General features: G+C 39.8%; 2 protein-coding genes and 1 long non-coding RNA gene across 5 annotated transcripts; 1 reads left to right on the top strand and 2 right to left on the bottom strand.

Annotated features, from left to right (window-relative positions):
* Positions 1-860: 860 nt before the first annotated feature.
* On the bottom strand, positions 861-13143 carry LOC120715336 (ATP-dependent RNA helicase DDX54-like). 2 transcript variants are annotated; one of them, XM_040002254.1, is made up of 5 exons: positions 13117-13143; positions 12912-13025; positions 12711-12821; positions 1555-1646; positions 861-1391 (listed from the first exon to the last, which is right to left on the bottom strand). In XM_040002254.1, exons 2-5 carry the CDS (start codon positions 12959-12961, stop codon positions 1150-1152), a joined length of 495 nt encoding a protein of 164 aa, XP_039858188.1. In that variant the 5' UTR covers positions 12962-13025; positions 13117-13143; the 3' UTR covers positions 861-1149. The 2 variants fall into 2 exon arrangements, 1 of the variants encoding a protein (XP_039858188.1); XR_005691601.1 differs by lacking the exons at positions 861-1391; positions 1555-1646 and adding an exon at positions 12581-12595.
* LOC120715334 (protein CROWDED NUCLEI 3-like) lies at positions 3009-4465 on the top strand. The gene has a single exon (XM_040002252.1). It carries the CDS (start codon positions 3176-3178, stop codon positions 4373-4375), a length of 1200 nt encoding a protein of 399 aa, XP_039858186.1. The 5' UTR covers positions 3009-3175; the 3' UTR covers positions 4376-4465.
* A 10188-nt stretch (positions 13144-23331) lies between the features above and the next one.
* Positions 23332-23870, bottom strand: LOC120715339. Of its 2 annotated transcripts, XR_005691605.1 has the most exons (3): positions 23837-23870; positions 23592-23723; positions 23332-23428 (listed from the first exon to the last, which is right to left on the bottom strand). It is a non-coding gene; the product is annotated as an uncharacterized LOC120715339 (long non-coding RNA). The 2 variants fall into 2 exon arrangements; XR_005691604.1 differs by lacking the exon at positions 23837-23870 and having other exon boundaries at positions 23592-23744.
* Positions 23871-24767: the final 897 nt, after the last annotated feature.

The following is a 24767-nucleotide window of genomic DNA, read 5'->3' as shown; positions in this document are numbered from 1 at the left end:
ATAATAAAGGTCATCAATGTCACCGTTATCTTAGAACATACACGTCAAATTTCCTTTCTTCAAACTTTCCTTCCCTAAATGTAAGTGAATTACAAAAAAAAGAAAACTTTACCAGACAAGATTAAAAATATTTGAAAACTGGACATGTAAATGATGTTTACTATTAGGTCTACACTTCACATAAGCGGAGATGTTAGAATTACTAAATTACTTAAAGAAAAAAAAAACTTTATACCAGAGCAATAACTGAAAAAAAACAATATACAATAACACAATACAGACCCACTATCCACTAACCTATTCAGCTGCTTCTGAATGCAAATATCTAATCAGCCAATCACATGCCAGAAAAAAAAAGGTGATTTAAGTGACTTTGAAGGCAGCATTGCTGTTGGTGACAGATGGGCTGTTTTACGTTTTTCAGACACTCCTGATCTTCTCAAATTTTCTCAGCAATTTACAGAGAACAGTCCAAACTGAAAAGCGAAATAAACATTTCCCTGGGCAAAAATGCCTTGTTGATTGCAGAAGTTAGAGGGGCGTGGCCATGCTGAAGGCAAGAGGAATTCTAAGCCAGTTTCTCAACCCAGCCCATCTGATATCAGTAACCACAACACATTCAGTCAATTAAAAGTCGCCTTTCTTGCCCGTTCCGATGCTCGCTTTCAACTTTGAAATGAGACCACTTGGACAACAGTAATGATAAATAATTGCAAATAGAGCATGTTTACAGAATTTAATGTCATTTTTATAGAGCACCTCTTATTTTAAGAAAAGATGGGCGAGACGATTTTTGAAGCTAACTGCAAATTAAGCACACAATATTTAATATCTGTATTTTACCATTTTGATAAGACATATTTCAGTACTCCAAAACACTTTTATTAGACTGCCAACATGCTTACAAGTAGTAAATCCAGGTTAGTGGATCATAATTAAACATAACTCTGTGGCAAACGCAGAGTTCAGCAGGCCATCAAGGAAGAAGTGACGTGCATTTCTGCAGTGTAAAGATGCACAAATCATTTTCTCCTTAATCTACAGTCACACAAAGCACCAGGAAAATCTTTGGTGATGTTCTCAGATGATTCTGACGCTTATCACCCAGTTCCTCGTGATGTCCTCCACACCATCAACCCTCTGTCCTCCTCACAGTTTCTTCCTCAGCTTGCCTTTCTTATGGCCACCCCTTCCAAAACCTGACTTTTTAACTTCTCCGAGCCACTTTTTGTTCTTGGAGCGGAGCTTCCTCATCCCCCCGCCCTGCAGGAACTGGTGCTTCTGCTTTTTCTTGCGCTGCTTCATGATCTGATCCTTTGTTTTCAGCTCCGAGCGTGCTTTGTGGTCACCGGAGCTCTGTACGTTTGGACCTCGTCGGCCACGGCCACGACCTGGGAGAGGCACGACACAACAAAGAGGTTGGAGGTTATAGCTCGCAAGGCTGGAAGAGGGACTTGAAGTATTTACCTTTAGAGTTGAGTTAAAACATGGTGGCTGATGGTCTATATTTAACAGGCAGACATGTTTGTGCTATTCATTTTGATGCCTTCCTACCTCTTGCTGGCTTCCTGCCTCCTCCGCCTGTTTCTCCATCCGATCCAGATCCTGTATCATCAATCTTGTATTTTTTCTTCCACTCCTCATAACTGACATGTTGTCAAGTGATACAACATCTTCACAGTACAGCTTAATATTGTCATAGGAGTAGAGAAGGGGAAAGAAGGGGGGAAAAAGACTTTAAATTATAGTTTGAAATGAATGACCATTTGGTGGATTCTGAGTCAAACATAGGGAAATTTGTACCATTTCATCATTTTCTTCTGCTGGTTAAGGCGATCGCCTTCATCTCCCATGAGATCAAGGACAGCTGAAGAGGCCTGCTGTTCAAAAGCACTGCCCTCTCCACCGAGACTCAACCTGTCGACGCATAAAACAGGACAAAACAGCATAAAACACAAAGCCATTCACATTTTTTTAAAGAAACAGATGCAACAGTTTAATGCCTCACCCTCTCTCAGAGTCAAAGTCTTTAGGTCTGTAAGGGATATAATACTCTTCATCTTTGCCTGACTGCCTCTTTTTCTTGGTCTTTGGTCGCTCTTCGCCATCTTTCTGCTGACCTCTTCTTTTACCACCTACCACCTCTGAAAACACCCCCTGGTGGAAATAGAAAGAATTACATGGTACAAAGTGACAAAGCATGATACAGAGATCCTACTATCTTCCTCTTCTAGTTTGTATACAACATCATCTACATCAAAACTGCACTTTATTTTGCTTCTTCTTCATCAGACAGCACAAACAACTTTCTCATTTTGACTCAAATATTGGTTTTGAATGAAAATTATGCAACAATCCTGGGTGTTTATTCAACTTGTGAGCAGGTTTTCTAATCCACCGTACGATTATTATTGACACTAGTACATGTTCGTGCTGCTGGCAAACTAATACACTCAAGAACATATAGCAAAGCAAAAAAGTGAAAAGTAGGTCTTGCCTACATAAATAAACATAAGACAGTTGTGAGACTTTGACATAGTAACATCTGCAGTAATATTTACACCTGTGATGACATCTCACAAGCATTAGCCTTATTTTGAAACCAAGATTGTTTACACAGAGTTTGTAATTGCAGAGAAATGCTCCATTTATTTTGGTCATTTCATTTTTGAGCAGGAAGCTCACCTTTTTTGTTATAGCCTTTAGATGAATAGAGAGTTTTCCAATTAAATACATATTCTTTAAATAATGTTCCCTCTTATAAAAAGTAGGATAATTTAAAAAAAAAAAAATTTAAAAAATGTATTATACCTCTATTACTTAGAAAAAAACTGTTTTTTTTTCTGTTGTCTGTTATATAACGTTAGTGATGCTCGTTTCAATTCATTTCTTAATCAGCTAAACAGGTCAGTTAAGAAACAGTCAAATATTAAGTTAAATTTGAAAACGGTTTAAAAAAAAATATCCCCATTCCAAAATGTCACATGACAATCTCATTGGCTCACGGAGTTATGATGTCACTACACTTCGATCCTTTGAAGTTTTTCCTTAAACAGGGGTGAGAAACAGCAGTTTTTTAGTTCGTGTCTTCGCAGCATTTGTGTTTGCAGCCTTCACGCGTTCACCACAGAAACTTTTGGAAACCTTTTCAGAGTTGTCGTGTACAACCTTCAACATGTATCCTACAAGACACCAACCAAGGCAAAAAGATTACGCCGCTTCTCCTTCCTGTCGTGGCCAGCCAAATGACCTCTTAGCCGTCCAAAGGGCATTACATGACAGTAGGAAGGAAAACTACCATCTCCAGAATAAAATTCAACAGATTGAAGATGAGAAACTTCAACTGGAGGAGAAGTGTAGACAGATGGAAGTGAAATATAAAAGCCTGGAAGAAAGACAAAAACGCCAGCCCGACATAAATATTATTAATGAGGGTTGGGGAATCAAGTTTGGACAAGCCCGAGAGCAGATTGTCTTCCTAATTAAGGAAAACAAGCAAAAGAGCGCGGAACTAAAGGAGATGTCCAACCAGCTTAAAGACAGCAAAGCTACGGTTGAGAAGACAGAATGGGATCTCCAATATATGGACCAAAGGAATCGGCTGCTCCAAACAAACTTCGATGAAGCTGTGAAAAAAAATAAAGAACTCCTCCAACAGAAGGAAGAACAGGAGAAAAAGCAAAGAGACATGGAGCACAAACTGAAAGTCACGGAGGAAAAATACACAATGCTGAAAGAGAAGGTGGATGATACTCTGCGCCAAAATAAAAACCTTCTTCGAGAGAAAAAGCAACTAGAAGGGGAAAAAGAAAAACTGGACAAACAATGCTCGCACATGCAGAAAAGGATGGAGCAAATGGCGAGAAACAACTCCGAGCTCACTAAGGGGATATTGTTGGAATACAACAACTTGAAGCGCAAACACACTGAAATGCAGGCGCAAAAGCAAGAACGAGACAACATACATGACGACCTGCAGCGTACGCTCCAAGATATCCACAGAAGAAATGAGGAGCTACAAGACATGTACAAAGAAGTACAACAGAGAAACGCAGACATGCACAAGGACAAGATAATGCAGGAGGAAACATCCAAAGAGCTCAGGGAAAAGCTTGAAGAAAAACAAGCAACATTGGAAGCGGTGGAGAAAACGTGCAAGAAGCTTGAGAAACAAAACAAAGAAACCATCGATGAGTTGAGAACCCTCATCCTGGAAAAAAAAGCTCTTGTAGAAAACTGCATGAAAAAGAAGAACAAACGCTTCCGCTGGCCCTGGAGGAGGAACTCTACTGCTTCCTCACCTGGTGTAGCCTCGTCTTGCTCCACCTCTGTTCACCTCCCCAACCAGTCCCGGCAGTTGACTGTCCCCTCCTGAGCCTGGTTCTGCCGGAGGTTTCTGCCCGTTTAAAGGCAGTTTTTCCTCCCCACTGTCGCCTAGTGCGTGCTCAGAGGGGATTGTTGGGGATTTCTCTCCTCTACCTTGTTTCATTATTTACTTAACGTTTCGTTCTTACTTCATTTTACCTTGTTTCGTTATTTACTTGTTAACGTTTTGTTCTTACTTCATTTTACCTTGTTTCATTATTTACTTGTTAACGTTTTGTGCTTAGTTCATTTTACCTTGTTTCATTATTTACTTGTTAACGTTTTGTTCTTACTTCATTTTACCTTGTTTCATTATTTACTTGTTAACGTTTCGTTCTTACTTCATTTTACCTTGTTTCGTTATTTACTTGTTTAACTTTTTCTTTTCAACTTATTCATAAAACAATAAACAATTGAATTTATCCTTTGAGTATTTTTCATCGAATCTTTTCATCTATAACTTTTTCAAACATTCATACCTGTCGTTTATCTTCTTCTTGAAACCTCATAAATGGTGAAGGAAAAATCCTGGAACATGGTTTGAAACACTGAAATTGTTTCAGCTGAAACCGGCAAAGTCATACGTGTGTGTGTGTGTGTGTGTGTGTGTGTGTGTGTGTGTGTGTGTGTGTGTGTGTGTGTGTGTGTGTGTGTGTGTGTGTGTGTCACTGGTTAGGTCATCATGTTTAGGCTCATTCACTCGAAAAATTATTTAGGCCAAATCTTTAAAACTGTATCATTGCATACACATTTTCAATTCATTTCAATCGCACAAATCCAGAAATAATTATTTGCAGTATCTTATCTGATTTATTTTGAGAATGTCATGCCTGATCATTTGCACCCACACCACCAAAAATGGGGGCAAAAGGGAGGAGATCGCATTTAATCGGTTATAACAAGAGGTCAGAAATATAAGTGCTGCAGAAACCTCTGAATCTCAGCTATAAGCTCATGTAAACCATTTCTACAATCGCCAAACAAAGCAAAGTCACCAAACAGTTAAAAGAGCAGTTACGTCACCATGAATCTGTGGACAGGTAATATCCACACTTTCATTTATGATTTCCTGGAGTTCAATGTGTGCTTAATCCTTAATGAAACTGATGTAAACCTGCAACTACAGCAATCCAGGGAAGAAAGAAAGAAGCAATACTTCACCCATGCTTACATTTAAATCACTCTCAACCTTTTCTGTAATGTCGCAGTCAGCAGTAGTGGTGGGGTTGGTTGGCTGCTGCAGCCTGCTTTCTGCAGCTCGGTCTTCTCTCTGCTTGCTGAATTTGTCCACTAGCCGAGTGTCACTAGCCGAGATGGACCGATCCGATATTACGTATCGGTATCAGTCCGATACTGACCCAAATTACTGGATCAGATATCGGTGAGAAATAAAAAATGTAATCCGATCCATTAAATATCAAAAAAGCACCCCACAAAACTTGCCACGCGGCGTAACTCGGCTCATAACCGTAGAAGTATGCATCACGTGATGGTGTATTTGTAGCCTCGCTACCAAACCAGCATTTCATCTCCGAGGAAGTTATCCCAGAGAGAAGTAAAGCAAGTGTGCAAGTTCATCTCTGAATGTCTGTAAAGTGTTCCCATGTTAAGCTTAACAACAGATATATGGAGCGACTGCCTCTCTCTCTCTCCTGCTGCTACTTCAATCGTGAAACTGCTTAATGATCAGCTGATCGGCTTTTCTGTTGCAAGTCCGTCTCTCTTCTTTGTTTTTGGCCAACTTCTCACCAGAAAGAGGAAACCAGCGGCTGAACAACAGCAGCACTATTAAGCTTGATAAGCTGTTGTTAGAATTTATTTAATATTACTTTCTACACCAGGATCCTTTTCTACGTAGCTGACGGCTGGTAACTGTGCAGGGGCGGATCTAGCAAAGTTTAGCCAGGGGGGCCGATAGGGCATGAACAGGGAAAAGGGGGGCACAAAGACATACTTTTTCTTTCTTATTCTCATTTAAAATGTCTAGCTTTTAATAAATAATTATCTGACTCTTACACCCAAAGTTTTAATCCGATGTAAAATATAGAGAAGTCCATTACTGTATATAGTAACTGTTAAGTCTAATATACCTTTTCCTTTGGGAAGATACCATCTGTGCAGTCTGCAATTCTGTTGAAGAAAGATGTTGAATCTATTAAATTATTCTTGAAAAATAATTTATTTCTGTGCATTTTCCCCCCTGCATCAAATTAAATTTGATTACATCGATTAAGCATCATGAGGTGGAGGGTGGTTCCCTATTTTTATTTTATTTTTTGCTCGGAGTTTGCAACCCTATTAGTTAGGTTGCTTAATATTTCTGCTAAGTACTCTTTAAAATACCAGAATAGGGAGGATGGAGTAGGTTTAAGTTTATTAGATTGATCAGTGTTGCTGAACTATGAAATATTTTGGGCGTAGTGTATTTTTTACCTACAGGTATAACAGAATAGCTTTAGTGTTGTTATTTATTTAAACTTGAGTATAAACTTATACAAAATGCAGCAAGATATTTAAAAAAACGTTTTATTGATTAAAAAACACACTATATCGGATTCATATCGGTATCGGCAGATATCCAAATTTATGGTATCGGTATCAGACATAAAAAAGTGGTATCGTGCCATCTCTAATTTGTACCAATCAATTGTTCTTCATCTTCAGCTGCTTTCACACAGACAACTGAAAGCCTCAAGTCTTCATGAGTCAGGAGCCAGCAGCAATGAATAAATGGGTAACTTTTTATGGTATGTATGCATATCATCCCGAAACAACAGGAGCATTGTAATCACATCCAGATGGACTCCTGCTCTTCGACTGTGTTGTGTTGCTCTTTCTTGTGCTGCGCATGTGGTCATATTTTGCACCTGCCAAGCAGCTGAAGGAATGACAGAAGTCTCTTTGGTCGGATGATTGACTGTTGGATCTTCTGCAGGAAATAAATTACATGATGTATTGAAATACGGTAAAAAAAACAAAAAAACACTCACATGTGACAGAGCCAGCGCATCACTGATGAGTGAAAAAAGTCTGCTACATACTATTATGTAGCAGACTTTTTTCACTCATGAGGCTCTGATGGGCTGCTCTTGTCGCGACCTGCAGCAGGTGTTTACTGGCTTTTTCTTTTTGTTTTTAACTTTGTTTTAACTCTGTTCTTAACCGTGGTTTTAACTTTTTATGAGTTTTTTTTTTTTTTTTTGCTGAGATGGAGATCTTCTACACCTTAGTTTTATTGTTGTTGGCGATATTCACCTGGAGTCATTCACTCTCACTGACAATCACTTATACACGCGAGGAACTACTTGGATTACAGTGGTCCTGTTTGTCTATGTACGACTCTTCTAATGCTCGGACAGATGTGATTCTTGGTGAGGACTTATTTGCCCGGTCAAAGACTAATTTTGGAAAGCCCCGCTGCTTGAGAAAACGTGGAAAGAAAGGCGGCGTGCATCAGCGTGTAAGAAAACGTCAGAGGAAGAATCGTGTTCCCTTCCAGTTCACCTATAGAGCAGGGAGAGGTGTGGAGGACGCTGTTGTCACACTCCTGCATCTTTTGTATAAGCATCTTCAGGCCCCCCACACCCATGCAAGATTATTATTTGCTGACTTTCATTCAATACAATTCAACCCTTCTTACTTGCTGACAGGCTTTACAATCATTTCAAGCTTGACACTAGTCTGGTCGGCTGGGTGACAGACTTTCTGACTCATAGGTCACAATGCGTGAGGGTGAATCATGTATTTTCTGATGTGCTCTCCTCTACTGGATCACCCCAGGGTTGCTGCCTCTCTCCCCTTCTGTCCATTCTGTACACGAATGAGTGTCGCAGCAATTTCACGAACAGACATATCCTGAAGTTTGCTGACGACACAGTGATCGTCAGTCTTCTAGTGGGGGACGAGTCAGGCCATGGACAGGTTGTAGATGATTTTGTGAATTGGTGTGATGAGTCCTTCCTTTCACTTAATGTGTCAAAAACTAAAGACATGATTACTGATTTTAGGAAGTCCTTTTATAGCTCATCACCCACTATCATTAAAACTGCCGATATTGGGATCGTTGAGAGTTATAAATATCTAGGTGTGGTACTTGACCATAAACTGTGTTTTGAATCTCATGCTGAAGCCACTACTAAAAAAGTTCAACAAAGATTGTTCTTTTTAAGGAAAATGAGATCTTTAATGTCTCATCTGAGATGTTGTCTTTGTTTTATAGACGTTTTATTGAATCTGTGATGTCTTTTTGTATCGCTGCCTGGTTTGGTAACCTGACGGTGAAGAATAAGAATCGGTTGGGACTTCTGGTAAAAAACTGTTAGCAAAATTTCAGGGCGCTGGCAAGATGGACTTTTGGCCATTTACAATAGAAATGTGCTTAGAAAGGCTCATTCTATTATTAATTGTTTGAACCATCCACTTCACAGTGAGTTTGAGTTGTTGCCTTCCGGCCGCCGTTTTAGCGTACCTGTGAGGAAGACTAAAAGACTCCAGGTCTCTTTTATCCCCACTGCATCTTGTCTCCTCAATGGCAAATAACTGTCCTAGGACTTTCTATCTCAATTATTGTCATTATTATTTTATAGTATTGTTCTGTTTATTTATATCCTGCTGCTAAACTAATTTCCCCTTGTGGGACAATAGAGAAATTGAAAAAATAAACCTTTTTTTAATCAATTGACTTAATGTAAAAAAATATATATACAATAAATATTAGAGAAAAAGCAGATACTAAAATCCACACTGTTAAAATTTCTTTTGTAAATTTATCTAGTAATATCTTACATTTCCAATTTTATTAATAAAAATAAATCCGTTTAGTTCAGTTTTCAGTTTTTCAGTTTTATTTGTCATATGCAAGTTAGCACAGGGTCAACATTGCAATGAAATGTGTTTGACGAGCAGCAGTCACTCAGCAGCATCGTACAGTAGAAGAAAATATAATAAAATATAATAAAATAAAATAATAAAAAAATAGAAAAATAGTAAGGAGCAAAATATTAGAGAGACATGGTAAAGAGAAAAGATGACTAAATATATATGTATCTATAAATATAAATATATGTACACTAGTGATTAAATAAGAAAATCTTGAAAAGAAATATGACGGGAGGGCAGATGGGATATTGCACAGGAATGAGCAGCAGAAAATCACAGTATTGCACTTTTAAATATAAATATCAATAACAATAAAGTGGAGTGACCAGTGCAGATTAAACAGAGTACTTGTGAAGCTGCAGGGTAGCTTCTGAGTGCGTCCTGTGGACTGTGTTGTGTGTGTTTAAGTGTTGTGGTTGAGGTGTCGTATGGCTTGTTGGTAAAAACTGTTTTGTAGTCTTGTAGTCCGAGCAGACAAACTCCTGTAACGTCTGTAACGCCAGCTGATGTGCTGGGTGGCTGTGGTCCTTGATGATGCTGTGTGCTTTACGGAGGCATCGCTGAAGATAAATGTCCTGAATGGCAGGAAGCCTCGTGCCAGTGATGTGCTCTGTTGCCTTCACCACCCTCTGTAGTGATTTACGGCTGCTGGCAGAGCAGCTTCCGTACCAAACTGTGATGCAGCTCGTCAGCAAGCTCTCAATTGCACACCTGTAAAAATTTGAGGTGATGTTGGCGTTCATGCCAAACTTCCTCAGCCTCCTCAGGAAATAAAGCCGCTGGCGAGCTTTCCTGATAGCAGTGTCTGTGTGAAGGGTCCAAGAGAAGTCCTCTGTGATGTTGACTCCAAGGAACTTGAAGCTGCTGACCCTTTCGACCTTGACACCGTTGATGTGGATGGGCTGGTGTTCTCTGACTGGTCGTTTCCGGTAGTCCACTATCATTTCTCTAGTTTTGCTGATGTTGAGAGTCAGGTTATTTTCCAGACACCACTCGTACAGTGCCATCACCTCCTCTCTATAGGCCGTCTCATCATTGCCTGTGATGAGACCTATGATGGTTGTGTCATCCGCAAACTTGATGATGTTGGACTCGTGTTTAGCAACACAGTCAGGGAATATAGGAGGAGGCTAAGCACACAACCCTGTGGCGTACCTGTGTTTAGGATGAGTGATGAGGAGGTGTGCTTACCAACTTTCACCACCTGGGGCCTGTTTGTGAGGAAGTTTAGAATCCATCTGCAGATTGGTGTTTCCAGCCCAAGGTCGACGAGCTCCGCGGCAAGTTTTGAGGGGATGATGGTGTTAAATTCCGAGCTGTAGTCGATGAAGAGCATCCTTGCATATGTATTCCCTTTCTCCAGGTGAGTGAGGGTGGTGTGCGTTGCCAGGGCAATGGCATCCTCTGTGGCTCTGTTTGTCCGATAGGCAAACTGAAGAGGGTCCAGTGTGTCAGGGAGGGAGGAGCAGATGTGACCTTTGACCAGCCGCTCCAGGCACTTCATGATGACGGATGTCAGTGCAACAGGACGGTAGTCATTCAGACAGGAGACCACTGACTTTTTGGGAACGGGATGTGGATATTGTAGGCATATAAAGTAACTGATGGCTTGGTCATTGTTTCTTTTTATAAAACATTAATTCTCTTTCTTATTTTGTTGGTTTGTTATTTTTGTTGGTTAAGTGAACATGCCCAATACAGTTATAATAAAGGTCATCAATGTCACCGTTATCTTAGAACATACACGTCAAATTTCCTTTCTTCAAACTTTCCTTCCCTAAATGTAAGTGAATTACAAAAAAAAGAAAACTTTACCAGACAAGATTAAAAATATTTGAAAACTGGACATGTAAATGATGTTTACTATTAGGTCTACACTTCACATAAGCGGAGATGTTAGAATTACTAAATTACTTAAAGAAAAAAAAAACTTCTATACCAGAGCAATAACTGAAAAAAACAATATACAATAACACAATACAGACCCACTATCCACTAACCTATTCAGCTGCTTCTGAATGCAAATATCTAATCAGCCAATCACATGCCAGAAAAAAAAAAGGTGATTTAAGTGACTTTGAAGGCAGCATTGCTGTTGGTGACAGATGGCTGTTTTAAGTTTTTCAGACACTCCTGATCTTCTCAAATTTTCTCAGGAATTTACAGAGAACAGTCCAAACTGAAAAGCGAAATAAACATTTCCCTGGGCAAAAATGCCTTGTTGATTGCAGAAGTTAGAGGGGCGTGGCCATGCTGAAGGCAAGAGGAATTCTAAGCCAGTTTCTCAACCCAGCCCATCTGATATCAGTAACCACAACACATTCAAAGTCAATTAAAAGTCGCCTTTCTTGCCCGTTCCGATGCTCGCTTTCAACTTTGAAATGAGAGCACTTGGACAACAGTAATGATGAATAATTGCAAATAGAGCATGTTTACAGAATTTAATGTCATTTTTATAGAGCACCTCTTATTTTAAGAAAAGATGGGCGAGACGATTTTTGAAACTAACTGCAAATTAAGCACACAATATTTAATATCTGTATTTTACCATTTTGATAAGACATATTTCAGTACTCCAAAACACTTTTATTAGACTGCCAACATGCTTACAAGTAGTAAATCCAGGTTAGTGGATCATAATTAAACATAACTCTGTGGCAAACGCAGAGTTCAGCAGGCCATCAAGGAAGAAGTGACGTGCATTTCTGCAGTGTAAAGATGCACAAATCATTTTCTCCTTAATCTACAGTCACACAAAGCACCAGGAAAATCTTTGGTGATGTTCTCAGATGATTCTGACGCTTATCACCCAGTTCCTCGTGATGTCCTCCACACCATCAACCCTCTGTCCTCCTCACAGTTTCTTCCTCAGCTTGCCTTTCTTATGGCCACCCCTTCCAAAACCTGACTTTTTAACTTCTCCGAGCCACTTTTTGTTCTTGGAGCGGAGCTTCCTCATCCCCCCGCCCTGCAGGAACTGGTGCTTCTGCTTTTTCTTGCGCTGCTTCATGATCTGATCCTTTGTTTTCAGCTCCGAGCGTGCTTTGTGGTCACCGGAGCTCTGTACGTTTGGACCCTCGTCGGCCACGGCCACGACCTGGGAGAGGCACGACACAACAAAGAGGTTGGAGGTTATAGCTCGCAAGGCTGGAAGAGGGACTTGAAGTATTTACCTTTAGAGTTGAGTTAAAACATGGTGGCTGATGGTCTATATTAACAGGCAGACATGTTTGTGCTATTCATTTTGATGCCTTCCTACCTCTTGCTGGCTTCCTGCCTCCTCCGCCTGTTTTCTCCATCCGATCCAGATCCTGTATCATCAATCTTGTATTTTTTCTTCCACTCCTCATAACTGACATGTTGTCAAGTGATACAACATCTTCACAGTACAGCTTAATATTGTCATAGGAGTAGAGAAGAGGGTCATTGAGAGCAGCACACAGAGAAGCTTTTTGTTGGAAGGATACAAGTTCTTCCTGTTCTTCTTGTTACTGATAACCTGACCGCTGTCTGTTTTGATCTTCTTCTTCTGGTCTTCTTTTCCCGTTTCTCTCACAAAACGCTTCCTCTTACGGTCCCTAAAAAAAGAAGGGGGAAAAAAGACTTTAAATTATAGTTTGAAAATGACCATTTGGTGGATTCTGAGTCAAACATAGGGAAATTTGTACCATTTCATCATTTTCTTCTGCTGGTTAAGGCGATCGCCTTCATCTCCCATGAGATCAAGGACAGCTGAAGAGGCCTGCTGTTCAAAAGCACTGCCCTCTCCACCGAGACTCAACCTGTCGACGCATAACACAGGACAAAACAGCATAAAACACAAAGCCATTCACATTTTTTTAAAGAAACAGATGCAACAGTTTAATGCCTCACCCTCTCTCAGAGTCAAAGTCTTAGGTCTGTAAGGGATATAATACTCTTCATCTTTGCCTGACTGCCTCTTTTTCTTGGTCTTTGGTCGCTCTTCGCCATCTTCCTGCTGACCTCTTCTTTTACCACCTACCACCTCTGAAAACACCCCCTGGTGGAAATAGAAAGAATTACATGGTACAAAGTGACAAAGCATGATACAGAGATCCTACTATCTTCCTCTTCTAGTTTGTATACAGCATCATCTACATCAAAACTGCACTTTATTTTGCTTCTTCTTCATCAGACAGCACAAACAACTTTCTCATTTTGACTCAAATATTGGTTTTGAATGAAAATTATGCAACAATCCTGGGTGTTTATTCAACTTGTGAGCAGGTTTTCTAATCCACCGTACGATTATTATTGACACTAGTACATGTTCGTGCTGCTGGCAAACTAATACACTCAAGAACATATAGCAAAGCAAAAAAGTGAAAAGTAGGTCTTGCCTACATAAATAAACATAAGACAGTTGTGAGACTTTGACATAGTAACATCTGCAGTAATATTTACACCTGTGATGACATCTCACAAGCATTAGCCTTATTTTGAAACCAAGATTGTTTACACAGAGTTTGTAATTGCAGAGAAATGCTCCATTTATTTTGGTCATTTCATTTTTGAGCAGGAAGCTCACCTTTTTTGTTATAGCCTTTAGATGAATAGAGAGTTTTCCAATTAAATACATATTCTTTAAATAATGTTCCCTCTTATAAAAAGTAGGATAATTTTTAAAAAAAAATTTAAAAAATGTATTATACCTCTATTACTTAGAAAAAAACTGTTTTTTTTTCTGTTGTCTGTTATATAACGTTAGTGATGCTCGTTTCAATTCATTCTTAATCAGCTAAACAGGTCAGTTAAGAAACAGTCAAATATTAAGTTAAATTTGAAAACGGTTTTAAAACAAAATATCCCATTCCAAAATGTCACATGACAATCTCATTGGCTCACGGAGTTATGATGTCACTACACTTCGATCCTTTGAAGTTTTTCCTTAAACAGGGGTGAGAAACAGCAGTTTGTTAGTTCGTGTCTTCGCAGCATTTGTGTTTGCAGCCTTCACGCGTCACCACAGAAACTTTTGGAAACCTTTTCAGAGTTGTCGTGTACAACCTTCAACATGTATCCTACAAGACACCAACCAAGGCAAAAAGATTACGCCGCTTCTCCTTCCTGTCGTGGCCAGCCAAATGACCTCTTAGCCGTCCAAAGGGCATTACATGACAGTAGGAAGGAAAACTACCATCTCCAGAATAAAATTCAACAGATTGAAGATGAGAAACTTCAACTGGAGGAGAAGTGTAGACAGATGGAAGTGAAATATAAAAGCCTGGAAGAAAGACAAAAAACGCCAGCCCGACATAAATATTATTAATGAGGGTTGGGGAATCAAGTTTGGACAAGCCCGAGAGCAGATTGTCTTCCTAATTAAGGAAAACAAGCAAAAGAGCGCGGAACTAAAGGAGATGTCCAACCAGCTTAAAGACAGCAAAGCTACGGTTGAGAAGACAGAATGGGATCTCCAATATATGGACCAAAGGAATCGGCTGCTCCAAACAAACTTCGATGAAGCTGTGAAAAAAAATAAAGAACTCCTCCAACAGAAGGAAGAACAGGAGAAAAAGCAAAGAGACATGGAGCACAAACTGAAAGTCACGGAGGAAAAATACACAATGCTGAAAGAGAAGGTGGATGATACTCTGCGCCAAATAAAAACCTTCTTCGAGAGAAAAAGCAACTAGAAGGGGAAAAAGAAAAACTGGACAAACAATGCTCGCACATGCAGAAAAGGATGGAGCAAATGGCGAGAAACAACTCCGAGCTCACTAAGGGGATATTGTTGGAATACAAACAACTTGAAGCGCCAAACACACTGAAATGCAGGCGCAAAAGCAAGAACGAGACAACATACATGACGACCTGCAGCGTACGCTCCAAGATATCCACAGAAGAAATGAGGAGCTACAAGACATGTACAAAGAAGTACAACAGAGAAACGCAGACATGCACAAGGACAAGATAATGCAGGAGGAAACATCCAAAGAGCTCAGGGAAAAGCTTGAAGAAAAACAAGCAACCTTGGAAGAGGTGGAGAAAACGTGCAAGAAGCTTGAGAAACAAAACAAAGAAACCATCGATGAGTTGAGAACCCTCATCCTGGAAAAAAAAGCTCTTGTAGAAAACTGCATGAAAAAGAAGAACAAACGCTTCCGCTGGCCCTGGAGGAGGAACTCTACTGCTTCCTCACCTGGTGTAGCCTCGTCTTTGCTCCACCTCTGTTCACCTCCCCAACCAGTCCCGGCAGTTGACTGTCCCCTCCTGAGCCTGGTTCTGCCGGAGGTTTCTGCCCGTTTAAAGGCAGTTTTTCCTCCCCACTGTCGCCTAGTGCGTGCTCAGAGGGGATTGTTGGGGTTTCTCTCCTCTACCTTGTTTCATTATTTACTTAACGTTTTGTTCTTACTTCATTTTACCTTGTTTCGTTATTTACTTGTTAACGTTTTGTTCTTATTCATTTTACCTTGTTCATTATTTACTTGTTAACTTTTGTGCTTACTTCATTTTACCTTGTTTCATTATTTACTTGTTAACGTTTTGTGCTTAGTTCATTTTACCTTGTTTCATTATTTACTTGTTAACGTTTTGTTCTTACTTCATTTTACCTTGTTTCGTTATTTACTTGTTTAACTTTTTCTTTTTCAACTTATTCATAAAACAATAAACAATTGAATTTATCCTTTGAGTATTTTTCATCGATCTTTTCATCTATAACTTTTTCAAACATTCATACCTGTCGTTTATCTTCTTCTTGAAACCTCATAAATGGTGAAGGAAAAATCTGGAACATGGTTTGAAACACTGAAATTGTTTCAGCTGAAACCGGCAAAGTCATACGTGTGTGTGTGTGTGTGTGTGTGTGTGTGTGTGTGTGTGTGTGTGTGTGTGTGTGTGTGTGTGTGTGTGTGTGTGTGTGTGTGTCACTGGTTAGGTCATCATGTTTAGGCTCATTCACTCGAAAAAATTATTTAGGCCAAATCTTTAAAACTGTATCATTGCATACACATTTTCAATCATTTCAATCGCACAAATCCAGAAATAATTATTTGCAGTATCTTATCTGATTTATTTTGAGAATGTCATGCCTGATCATTTGCACCCACACCACAAAATGGGGGCAAAAGGAGGAGATCGCATTTAATCGGTTATAACAGAGGTCAGAAATATAAGTGCTGCAGAAACCTCTGAATCTCAGCTATAAGCTCATGTAAACCATTTTCTACAATCGCCAAACAAAGCAAAGTCACCAAACAGTTAAAAGAGCAGTTACGTCACCATGAATCTGTGGACAGGTAATATCCACACTTTCATTTATGATTTCCTGGAGTTCAATGTGTGCTTAATCCTTAATGAAACTGATGTAAACCTGCACCTACAGCAATCCAGGGAAGAAAGAAGAAGCAATACTTCACCCATGCTTACATTTAAATCACTCTCAACCTTTTCTGTAATGTCGCAGTCAGCAGTAGTGGTGGGGTTGGTTGGCTGCTGCAGCCTGCTTTCTGCAGCTCGGTCTTCTCTCTGCTTGCTGAATTTGTCCCACTAGCCGAGTGTCACTAGCCGAGATGGACCGATCAGATATTACGTATCGGTATCAGTCCGATACTGACCCAAATTACTGGATCAGATATCGGTGAGAAATAAAAAATGTAATCCGATCCATTAAATATCAAAAAAGCACCCCACAAAACTTGCCACGCGGCGTAACTCGGCTCATAACCGTAGAAGTATGCATCACGTGATGGTGTATTTGTAGCCTGCTACCAAACCAGCATTTCATCTCCGAGGAAGTTATCCCAGAGAGAAGTAAGCAAGTGTGCAAGTTCATCTCTGAATGTCTGTAAAGTGTTCCCATGTTAAGCTTAACAACAGATATATGGAGCGACTGCCTCTCTCTCTCTCCTGCTGCTACTTCAATCGTGAAACTGCTTAATGATCAGCTGATCGGCTTTTCTGTTGCGAGTCAGTCTCTCTTCTTTTTTTTGGCCAACTTCTCACCAGAAAGAGGAAACCAGCGGCTGAACAACAGCAGCACTATTAAGCTTGATAAGCTGTTGTTAGAATTTATTTAATATTACTTTCTACACCAGGATCCTTTTCTACGTAGCTGACGGCTGGTAACTGTGCAGGGGCGGATCTAGCAAAGTTTAGCCAGGGGGGCCGATAGGGCATGAACAGGGAAAAGGGGGGCACAAAGACATACTTTTTCTTTCTTATTCTCATTTAAAATGTCTAGCTTTTAATAAATAATTATCTGACTCTTACACCCAAAGTTTTAATCCGATGTAAAATATAGAGAAGTCCATTACTGTATATAGTAACTGTTAAGTCTAATATACCTTTTCCTTTGGGAAGATACCATCTGTGCAGTCTGCAATTCTGTTGAAGAAAGATGTTGAATCTATTAAATTATTCTTGAAAATTATTTATTTCTGTGCATTTTCCCCCCTGCATCAAATTAAATTTGATTACATCGATTAAGCATCATGAGGTGGAGGGTGGTTCCCTATTTTTATTTTATTTTTTTGCTCGGGGTTTGCAACCCTATTAGTTAGGTTGCTTAATATTTCTGCTAAGTACTCTTTAAAATACCAGAATAGGGAGGATGGAGTAGGTTTAAGTTTATTAGATTGATCAGTGTTGCTGAACTATGAAATATTTTGGGCGTAGTGTATTTTTTACCTACAGGTATAACAGAATAGCTTTAGTGTTGTTTATTTATTTAAACTTGAGTATAACTTATACAAAATGCAGCAAGATATTAAAAAACGTTTTATTGATTAAAAAACACACTATATCGGATTCATATCGGTTATCGGCAGATATCCAAATTTATGGTATCGGTATCAGACATAAAAAAAGTGGTATCGTGCCATCTCTAATTTGTACCAATCAATTGTTCTTCATCTTCAGCTGCTTTCACACAGACAACTGAAAGCCTCAAGTCTTCATGAGTCAGGAGCCAGCAGCAATGAATAAATGGGTAACTTTTTATGGTATGTATGCATATCATCCCGAAACAACAGGAGCATTGTAATCACATCCAGATGGACTCCTGCTCTTCGACTGTGTTGTGTTGCTCTTTCTTGTGCTGCGCATGTGGTCATATTTTGCACCTGCCAAGCAGCTGAAGGAATGACAGAAGTCTCTTTGGTCGGAATGATTGACTGTTGGATCTTCTGCAGGAAATAAATTACATGATGTATTGAAATACGGTAAAAAAAAACAAAAAAACACTCACATGTGACAGAGCCAGCGCATCACTGATGAGTGAAAAAAGTCTGCTACATTACTATTATGTAGCAGACTTTTTTCACTCATGAGGCTCTGATGGGCTGCTCTTGTGGCGACCTGCAGCAGGTGTTTACTGGCTTTTTCTTTTTGTTTTTAACTTTGTTTTAACTCTGTTCTTAACCGTGGTTTTAACTTTTTATGAGGTTTTTTTTTTTTTTTTTTTTTCTGAGATGGAGATCTTCTACACCTTAGTTTTATTGTTGTTGGCGATATTTACCTGGAGTCATTCACTCTCACTGACAATCACTTATACACGCGAGGAACTACTTGGATTACAGTGGTCCTGTTTGTCTATGTACGACTCTTCTAATGCTCGGACAGATGTGATTCTTGGTGAGGACTTATTTGCCCGGTCAAAGACTAATTTTGGAAAGCCCCGCCGCTTGAGAAAACGTGGAAAGAAAGGCGGCGTGCATCAGCGTGTAAGAAACTTCAGAGGAAGAATCGTGTTCCCTTCCAGTTCACCTATAGAGCAGGGAGAGGTGTGGAGGACGCTGTGGTCACACTCCTGCATCTTTTGTATAAGCATCTTCAGGCCCCCCACACCCATGCAAGATTATTATTTGCTGACTTTCATTCAATACAATTCAACCCTTCTTACTTGCTGACAGGCTTTACAATCATTTCAAGCTTGACACTAGTCTGGTCGGCTGGGTGACAGACTTTCTGACTCATAGGTCACAATGCGTGAGGGTGAATCATGTATTTTCTGATGTGCTCTCCTCTACTGGATCACCCCAGGGTTGCTGCCTCTCTCCCCTTCTGTCCATTCTGTACACGAATGAGTGTCGCAGCAATTTCACGAACAGACATATCCTGAAGTTTGCTGACGACACAGTGATCGTCAGTCTTCTAGTGGGGGACGAGTCAGGCCATGGACAGGTTTGTAGATGATTTTGTGAATTGGTGTGATGAGTCCTTCCTTTCACTTAATGTGTCAAAAACTAAAGACATGATTACTGATTTTAGGAAGTCCTTTTATAGCTCATCACCCACTATCATTAAAACTGCCGATATTGGGATCGTTGAGAGTTATAAATATCTAGGTGTGGTACTTGACCATAAACTGTGTTTTGAATCTCATGCTGAAGCCACTACTAAAAAGTTCAACAAAGATTGTTCTTTTTAAGGAAAATGAGATCTTTTAATGTCTCATCTGAGATGTTGTCTTTGTTTTATAGACGTTTTATTGAATCTGTGATGTCTTTTTGTATCGCTGCCTGGTTTGGTAACCTGACGGTGAAGAATAAGAATCGGTTGGGACTTCTGGTAAAAACTGTTAGCAAAATTTCAGGGCGCTGGCAAGATGGACTTTTGGCCATCTACAATAGAAATGTGCTTAGAAAGGCTCATTCTATTATTAATTGTTTGAACCATCCACTTCACAGTGAGTTTGAGTTGTTGCCTTCCGGCCGCCGTTTTAGCGTACCTGTGAGGAAGACTAAAGACTCCAGGTCTCTTTTATCCCCACTGCATCTTGTCTCCTCAATGGCAAATAACTGTCCTAGGACTTTCTATCTCAATTATTGTCATTATTATTTTATAGTATTGTTCTGTTTATTTATATCCTGCTGCTAAACTAATTTCCCCTTGTGGGACAATAGAGAAATTGAAAAAATAAACCTTTTTTTTAATCAATTGACTTAATGTAAAAAAATATATATACAATAAATATTAGAGAAAAAGCAGATACTAAAATCCACACTGTTAAAATTTCTTTTGTAAATTTATCTAGTAATATCTTACATTTCCAATTTTATTAATAAAAAATAAATCCGTTTTAGTTCAGTTTTCAGTTTTCAGTTTTATTTGTCATATGCAAGTTAGCACAGGGTCAACATTGCAATGAAATGTGTTTGACGAGCAGCAGTCACTCAGCAGCATCGTACAGTAGAAGAAAATATAATAAAATATAATAAAATAAAATAATAAAAAAATAGAAAAATAGTAAGGAGCAAAATATTAGAGAGACATGGTAAAAGAGAAAAGATGACTAAATATATATGTATCTATAAATATATGTACACTAGTGATTAAATAAGAAAATCTTGAAAAGAAATATGACGGGAGGGCAGATGGGATATTGCACAGGAATGAGCAGCAGAAAATCACAGTATTGCACTTTTAAATATAAATATCAATAACAATAAAGTGGAGTGACCAGTGCAGATTAAACAGAGTACTTGTGAAGCTGTAGGGTAGCTTCTGAGTGCGTCCTGTGGACTGTGTTGTGTGTGTTTAAGTGTTGTGGTTGAGGTGTCGTATGGCTTGTTGGTAAAAACTGTTTTGTAGTCTTGTAGTCCGAGCAGACAGACTCCTGTAACGTCTGTAACGCCAGCTGATGTGCTGGGTGGCTGTGGTCCTTGATGATGCTGTGTGCTTTACGGAGGCATCGCTGAAGATAAATGTCCTGAATGGCAGGAAGCCTCGTGCCAGTGATGTGCTCTGCTGCCTTCACCACCCTCTGTAGTGATTTACGGCTGCTGGCAGATCAGCTGCCGTACCAAACTTTGATGCAGCTCGTCAGCAAGCTCTCAATTGCACACCTGTAAAAATTTGAGGTGATGTTGGCGTTCATGCCAAACTTCCTCAGCCTCCTCAGGAAATAAAGCCGCTGGCGAGCTTTCCTGATAGCAGTGTCTGTGTGAAGGGTCCAAGAGAAGTCCTCTGTGATGTTGACTCCAAGGAACTTGAAGCTGCTGACCCTTTCGACCTTGACACCGTTGATGTGGATGGGCTGGTGTTCTCTGACTGGTCGTTTCCGGTAGTCCACTATCATTTCTCTAGTTTTGCTGATGTTGAGAGTCAGGTTATTTTCCAGACACCACTCGTACAGTGCCATCACCTCCTCTCTATAGGCCGTCTCATCATTGTCTGTGATGAGACCTATGATGGTTGTGTCATCCGCAAACTTGATGATGTTGGACTCGTGTTTAGCAACACAGTCAGGGAATATAGGAGGAGGCTAAGCACACAACCCTGTGGCGTACCTGTGTTTAGGATGAGTGATGAGGAGGTGTGCTTACCAACTTTCACCACCTGGGGCCTGTTTGTGAGGAAGTTTAGAATCCATCTGCAGATTGGTGTTTCCAGCCCAAGGTCGACGAGCTCCGCGGCAAGTTTTGAGGGGATGATGGTGTTAAATTCCGAGCTGTAGTCGATGAAGAGCATCCTTGCATATGTATTCCCTTTCTCCAGGTGAGTGAGGGTGGTGTGCGTTGCCAGGGCAATGGCATCCTCTGTGGCTCTGTTTGTCCGATAGGCAAACTGAAGAGGGTCCAGTGCGTCAGGGAGGAGCAGATGTGACCTTTGACCAGCCGCTCCAGGCACTTCATGATGACGGATGTCAGTGCAACAGGACGGTAGTCATTCAGACAGGAGACCACTGACTTTTTGGGAACGGGATGTGGATATTGTAGGCATATAAAGTAACTGATGGCTTGGTCATTGTTTCTTTTTATAAACATTAATTCTCTTTCTTATTTTGTTGGTTTGTTATTTTTGTTGGTTAAGTGAACATGCCCAATACAGTTATAATAAAGGTCGTCAATGTCACCGTTATCTTAGAACATACACGTCAATTTCCTTTCTTCAAACTTTCCTTCCCTAAATGTAAGTGAATTACAAAAAAAGAAAACTTTACCAGACAAGATTAAAAATATTTGAAAACTGGACATGTAAATGATGTTTACTATTAGGTCTACACTTCACATAAGCGGAGATGTTAGAATTACTAAATTACTTAAAGAAAAAAAACTTTATACCAGAGCAATAACTGAAAAAAACAATATACAATAACACAATACAGACCCACTATCCACTAACCTATTCAGCTGCTTCTGAATGCAAATATCTAATCAGCCAATCACATGCCAGAAAAAAAAAAGGTGATTTAAGTGACTTTGAAGGCAGCATTGCTGTTGGTGACAGATGGACTGTTTTAAGTTTTTCAGACACTCCTGATCTTCTCAAATTTTCTCAGGAATTTACAGAGAACAGTCCAAACTGAAAAGCGAAATAAACATTTCCCTGGGCAAAAATGCCTTGTTGATTGCAGAAGTTAGAGGGGCGTGGCCATGCTGAAGGCAAGAGGAATTCTAAGCCAGTTTCTCAACCCAGCCCATCTGATATCAGTAACCACAACACATTCAGTCAATTAAAAGTCGCCTTTCTTGCCCGTTCCGATGCTCGCTTTCAACTTTGAAATGAGAGCACTTGGACAACAGTAATGATAAATAATTGCAAATAGAGCATGTTTACAGAATTTAATGTCATTTTTATAGAGCACCTCTTATTTTAAGAAAAGATGGGAGAGACGATTTTTGAAACTAACTGCAAATTAAGCACACAATATTTAATATCTGTATTTTACCATTTTGATAAGACATATTTCAGTACTCCAAAACACTTTTATTAGACTGCCAACATGCTTACAAGTAGTAAATCCAGGTTAGTGGATCATAATTAAACATAACTCTGTGGCAAACGCAGAGTTCAGCAGGCCATCAAGGAAGAAGTGACGTGCATTTCTGCAGTGTAAAGATGCACAAATCATTTTCTCCTTAATCTACAGTCACACAAAGCACCAGGAAAATCTTTGGTGATGTTCTCAGATGATTCTGACGCTTATCACCCAGTTCCTCGTGATGTCCTCCACACCATCAACCCTCTGTCCTCCTCACAGTTTTCTTCCTCAGCTTGCCTTTCTTATGGCCACCCCTTCCAAAACCTGACTTTTTAACTTCTCCGAGCCACGTTTTGTTCTTGGAGCGGAGCTTCCTCATCCCCCCGCCCTGCAGGAACTGGTGCTTCTGCTTTTTCTTGCGCTGCTTCATGATCTGATCCTTTGTTTTCAGCTCCGAGCGTGCTTTGTGGTCACCGGAGCTCTGTACGTTTGGACCTCGTCGGCCACGGCCACGACCTGGGAGAGGCACGACACAACAAAGAGGTTGGAGGTTATAGCTCGCACGGCTGGAAGAGGGACTTGAAGTATTTACCTTTAGAGTTGAGTTAAAACATGGTGGCTGATGGTCTATATTTAACAGGCAGACATGTTTGTGCTATTCATTTTGATGCCTTCCTACCTCTTGCTGGCTTCCTGCCTCCTCCGCCTGTTTCTCCATCCGATCCAGATCCTGTATCATCAATCTTGTATTTTTTCTTCCACTCCTCATAACTGACATGTTGTCAAGTGATACAACATCTTCACAGTACAGCTTAATATTGTCATAGGAGTAGAGAAGGGGAAAGAAGGGGGAAAAAAGACTTTAAATTATAGTTTGAAATGACCATTTGGTGGATTCTGAGTCAAACATAGGGAAATTTGTACCATTTCATCATTTTCTTCTGCTGGTTAAGGCGATCTCCCATGAGATCAAGGACAGCTGAAGAGGCCTGCTGTTCAAAAGCACTGCCCTCTCCACCGAGACTCAACCTGTCGACGCATAAAACAGGACAAAACAGCATAAAACACAAAGCCATTCACATTTTTTTAAAGAAACAGATGCAACAGTTTAATGCCTCACCCTCTCTCAGAGTCAAAGTCTTTAGGTCTGTAAGGGATATAATACTCTTCATCTTTGCCTGACTGCCTCTTTTTCTTGGTCTTTGGTCGCTCTTCGCCATCTTCCTGCTGACCTCTTCTTTTACCACCTACCACCTCTGAAAACACCCCCTGGTGGAAATAGAAAGAATTACATGGTACAAAGTGACAAAGCATGATACAGAGATCCTACTATCTTCCTCTTCTAGTTTGTATACAGCATCATCTACATCAAAACTGCACTTTATTTTGCTTCTTCTTCATCAGACAGCACAAACAACTTTCTCATTTTGACTCAAATATTGGTTTTGAATGAAAATTATGCAACAATCCTGGGTGTTTATTCAACTTGTGAGCAGGTTTTCTAATCCACCGTACGATTATTATTAACACTAGTACATGTTCGTGCTGCTGGCAAACTAATACACTCAAGAACATATAGCAAAGCAAAAAAGTGAAAAGTAGGTCTTGCCTACATAAATAAACATAAGACAGTTGTGAGACTTTGACATAGTAACATCTGCAGTAATATTTACACCTGTGATGACATCTCACAAGCATTAGCCTTATTTTGAAACCAAGATTGTTTACACAGAGTTTGTAATTGCAGAGAAATGCTCCATTTATTTTGGTCATTTCATTTTTGAGCAGGAAGCTCACCTTTTTTGTTATAGCCTTTAGATGAATAGAGAGTTTTCCAATTAAATACATATTCTTT

The sequence above is a fragment of the Simochromis diagramma genome, unplaced genomic scaffold, assembly GCF_900408965.1.
Source record: "Simochromis diagramma unplaced genomic scaffold, fSimDia1.1 OVJJ01000436.1, whole genome shotgun sequence".
Classification (NCBI taxonomy): domain Eukaryota; kingdom Metazoa; phylum Chordata; class Actinopteri; order Cichliformes; family Cichlidae; genus Simochromis; species Simochromis diagramma.
Note: the sequence above shows the minus strand (reverse complement) of the source record. Positions and strands in the feature narration are given on the sequence as shown.

Coding starts and splice junctions, on each gene's coding strand:
- LOC120715334 (XM_040002252.1), top strand. CDS start 3,176: ATGTATCCTACAAGACACCAACCAAGGCAAAAAGATTACGCCGCTTCT.
- LOC120715336 (XM_040002254.1), bottom strand. CDS start 12,961: ATGGGAGATGAAGGCGATCGCCTTAACCAGCAGAAGAAAATGATGAAA. Junction 1,647..12,710: donor AAGAAGAACAGGAAGAACTT/GTATCCTTCCAA, acceptor ACAACATGTCAG/TTATGAGGAGTGGAAGAAAA. Junction 1,392..1,554: donor AGGCAGGAAGCCAGCAAGAG/GTAGGAAGGCAT, acceptor TGCCTCTCCCAG/GTCGTGGCCGTGGCCGACGA.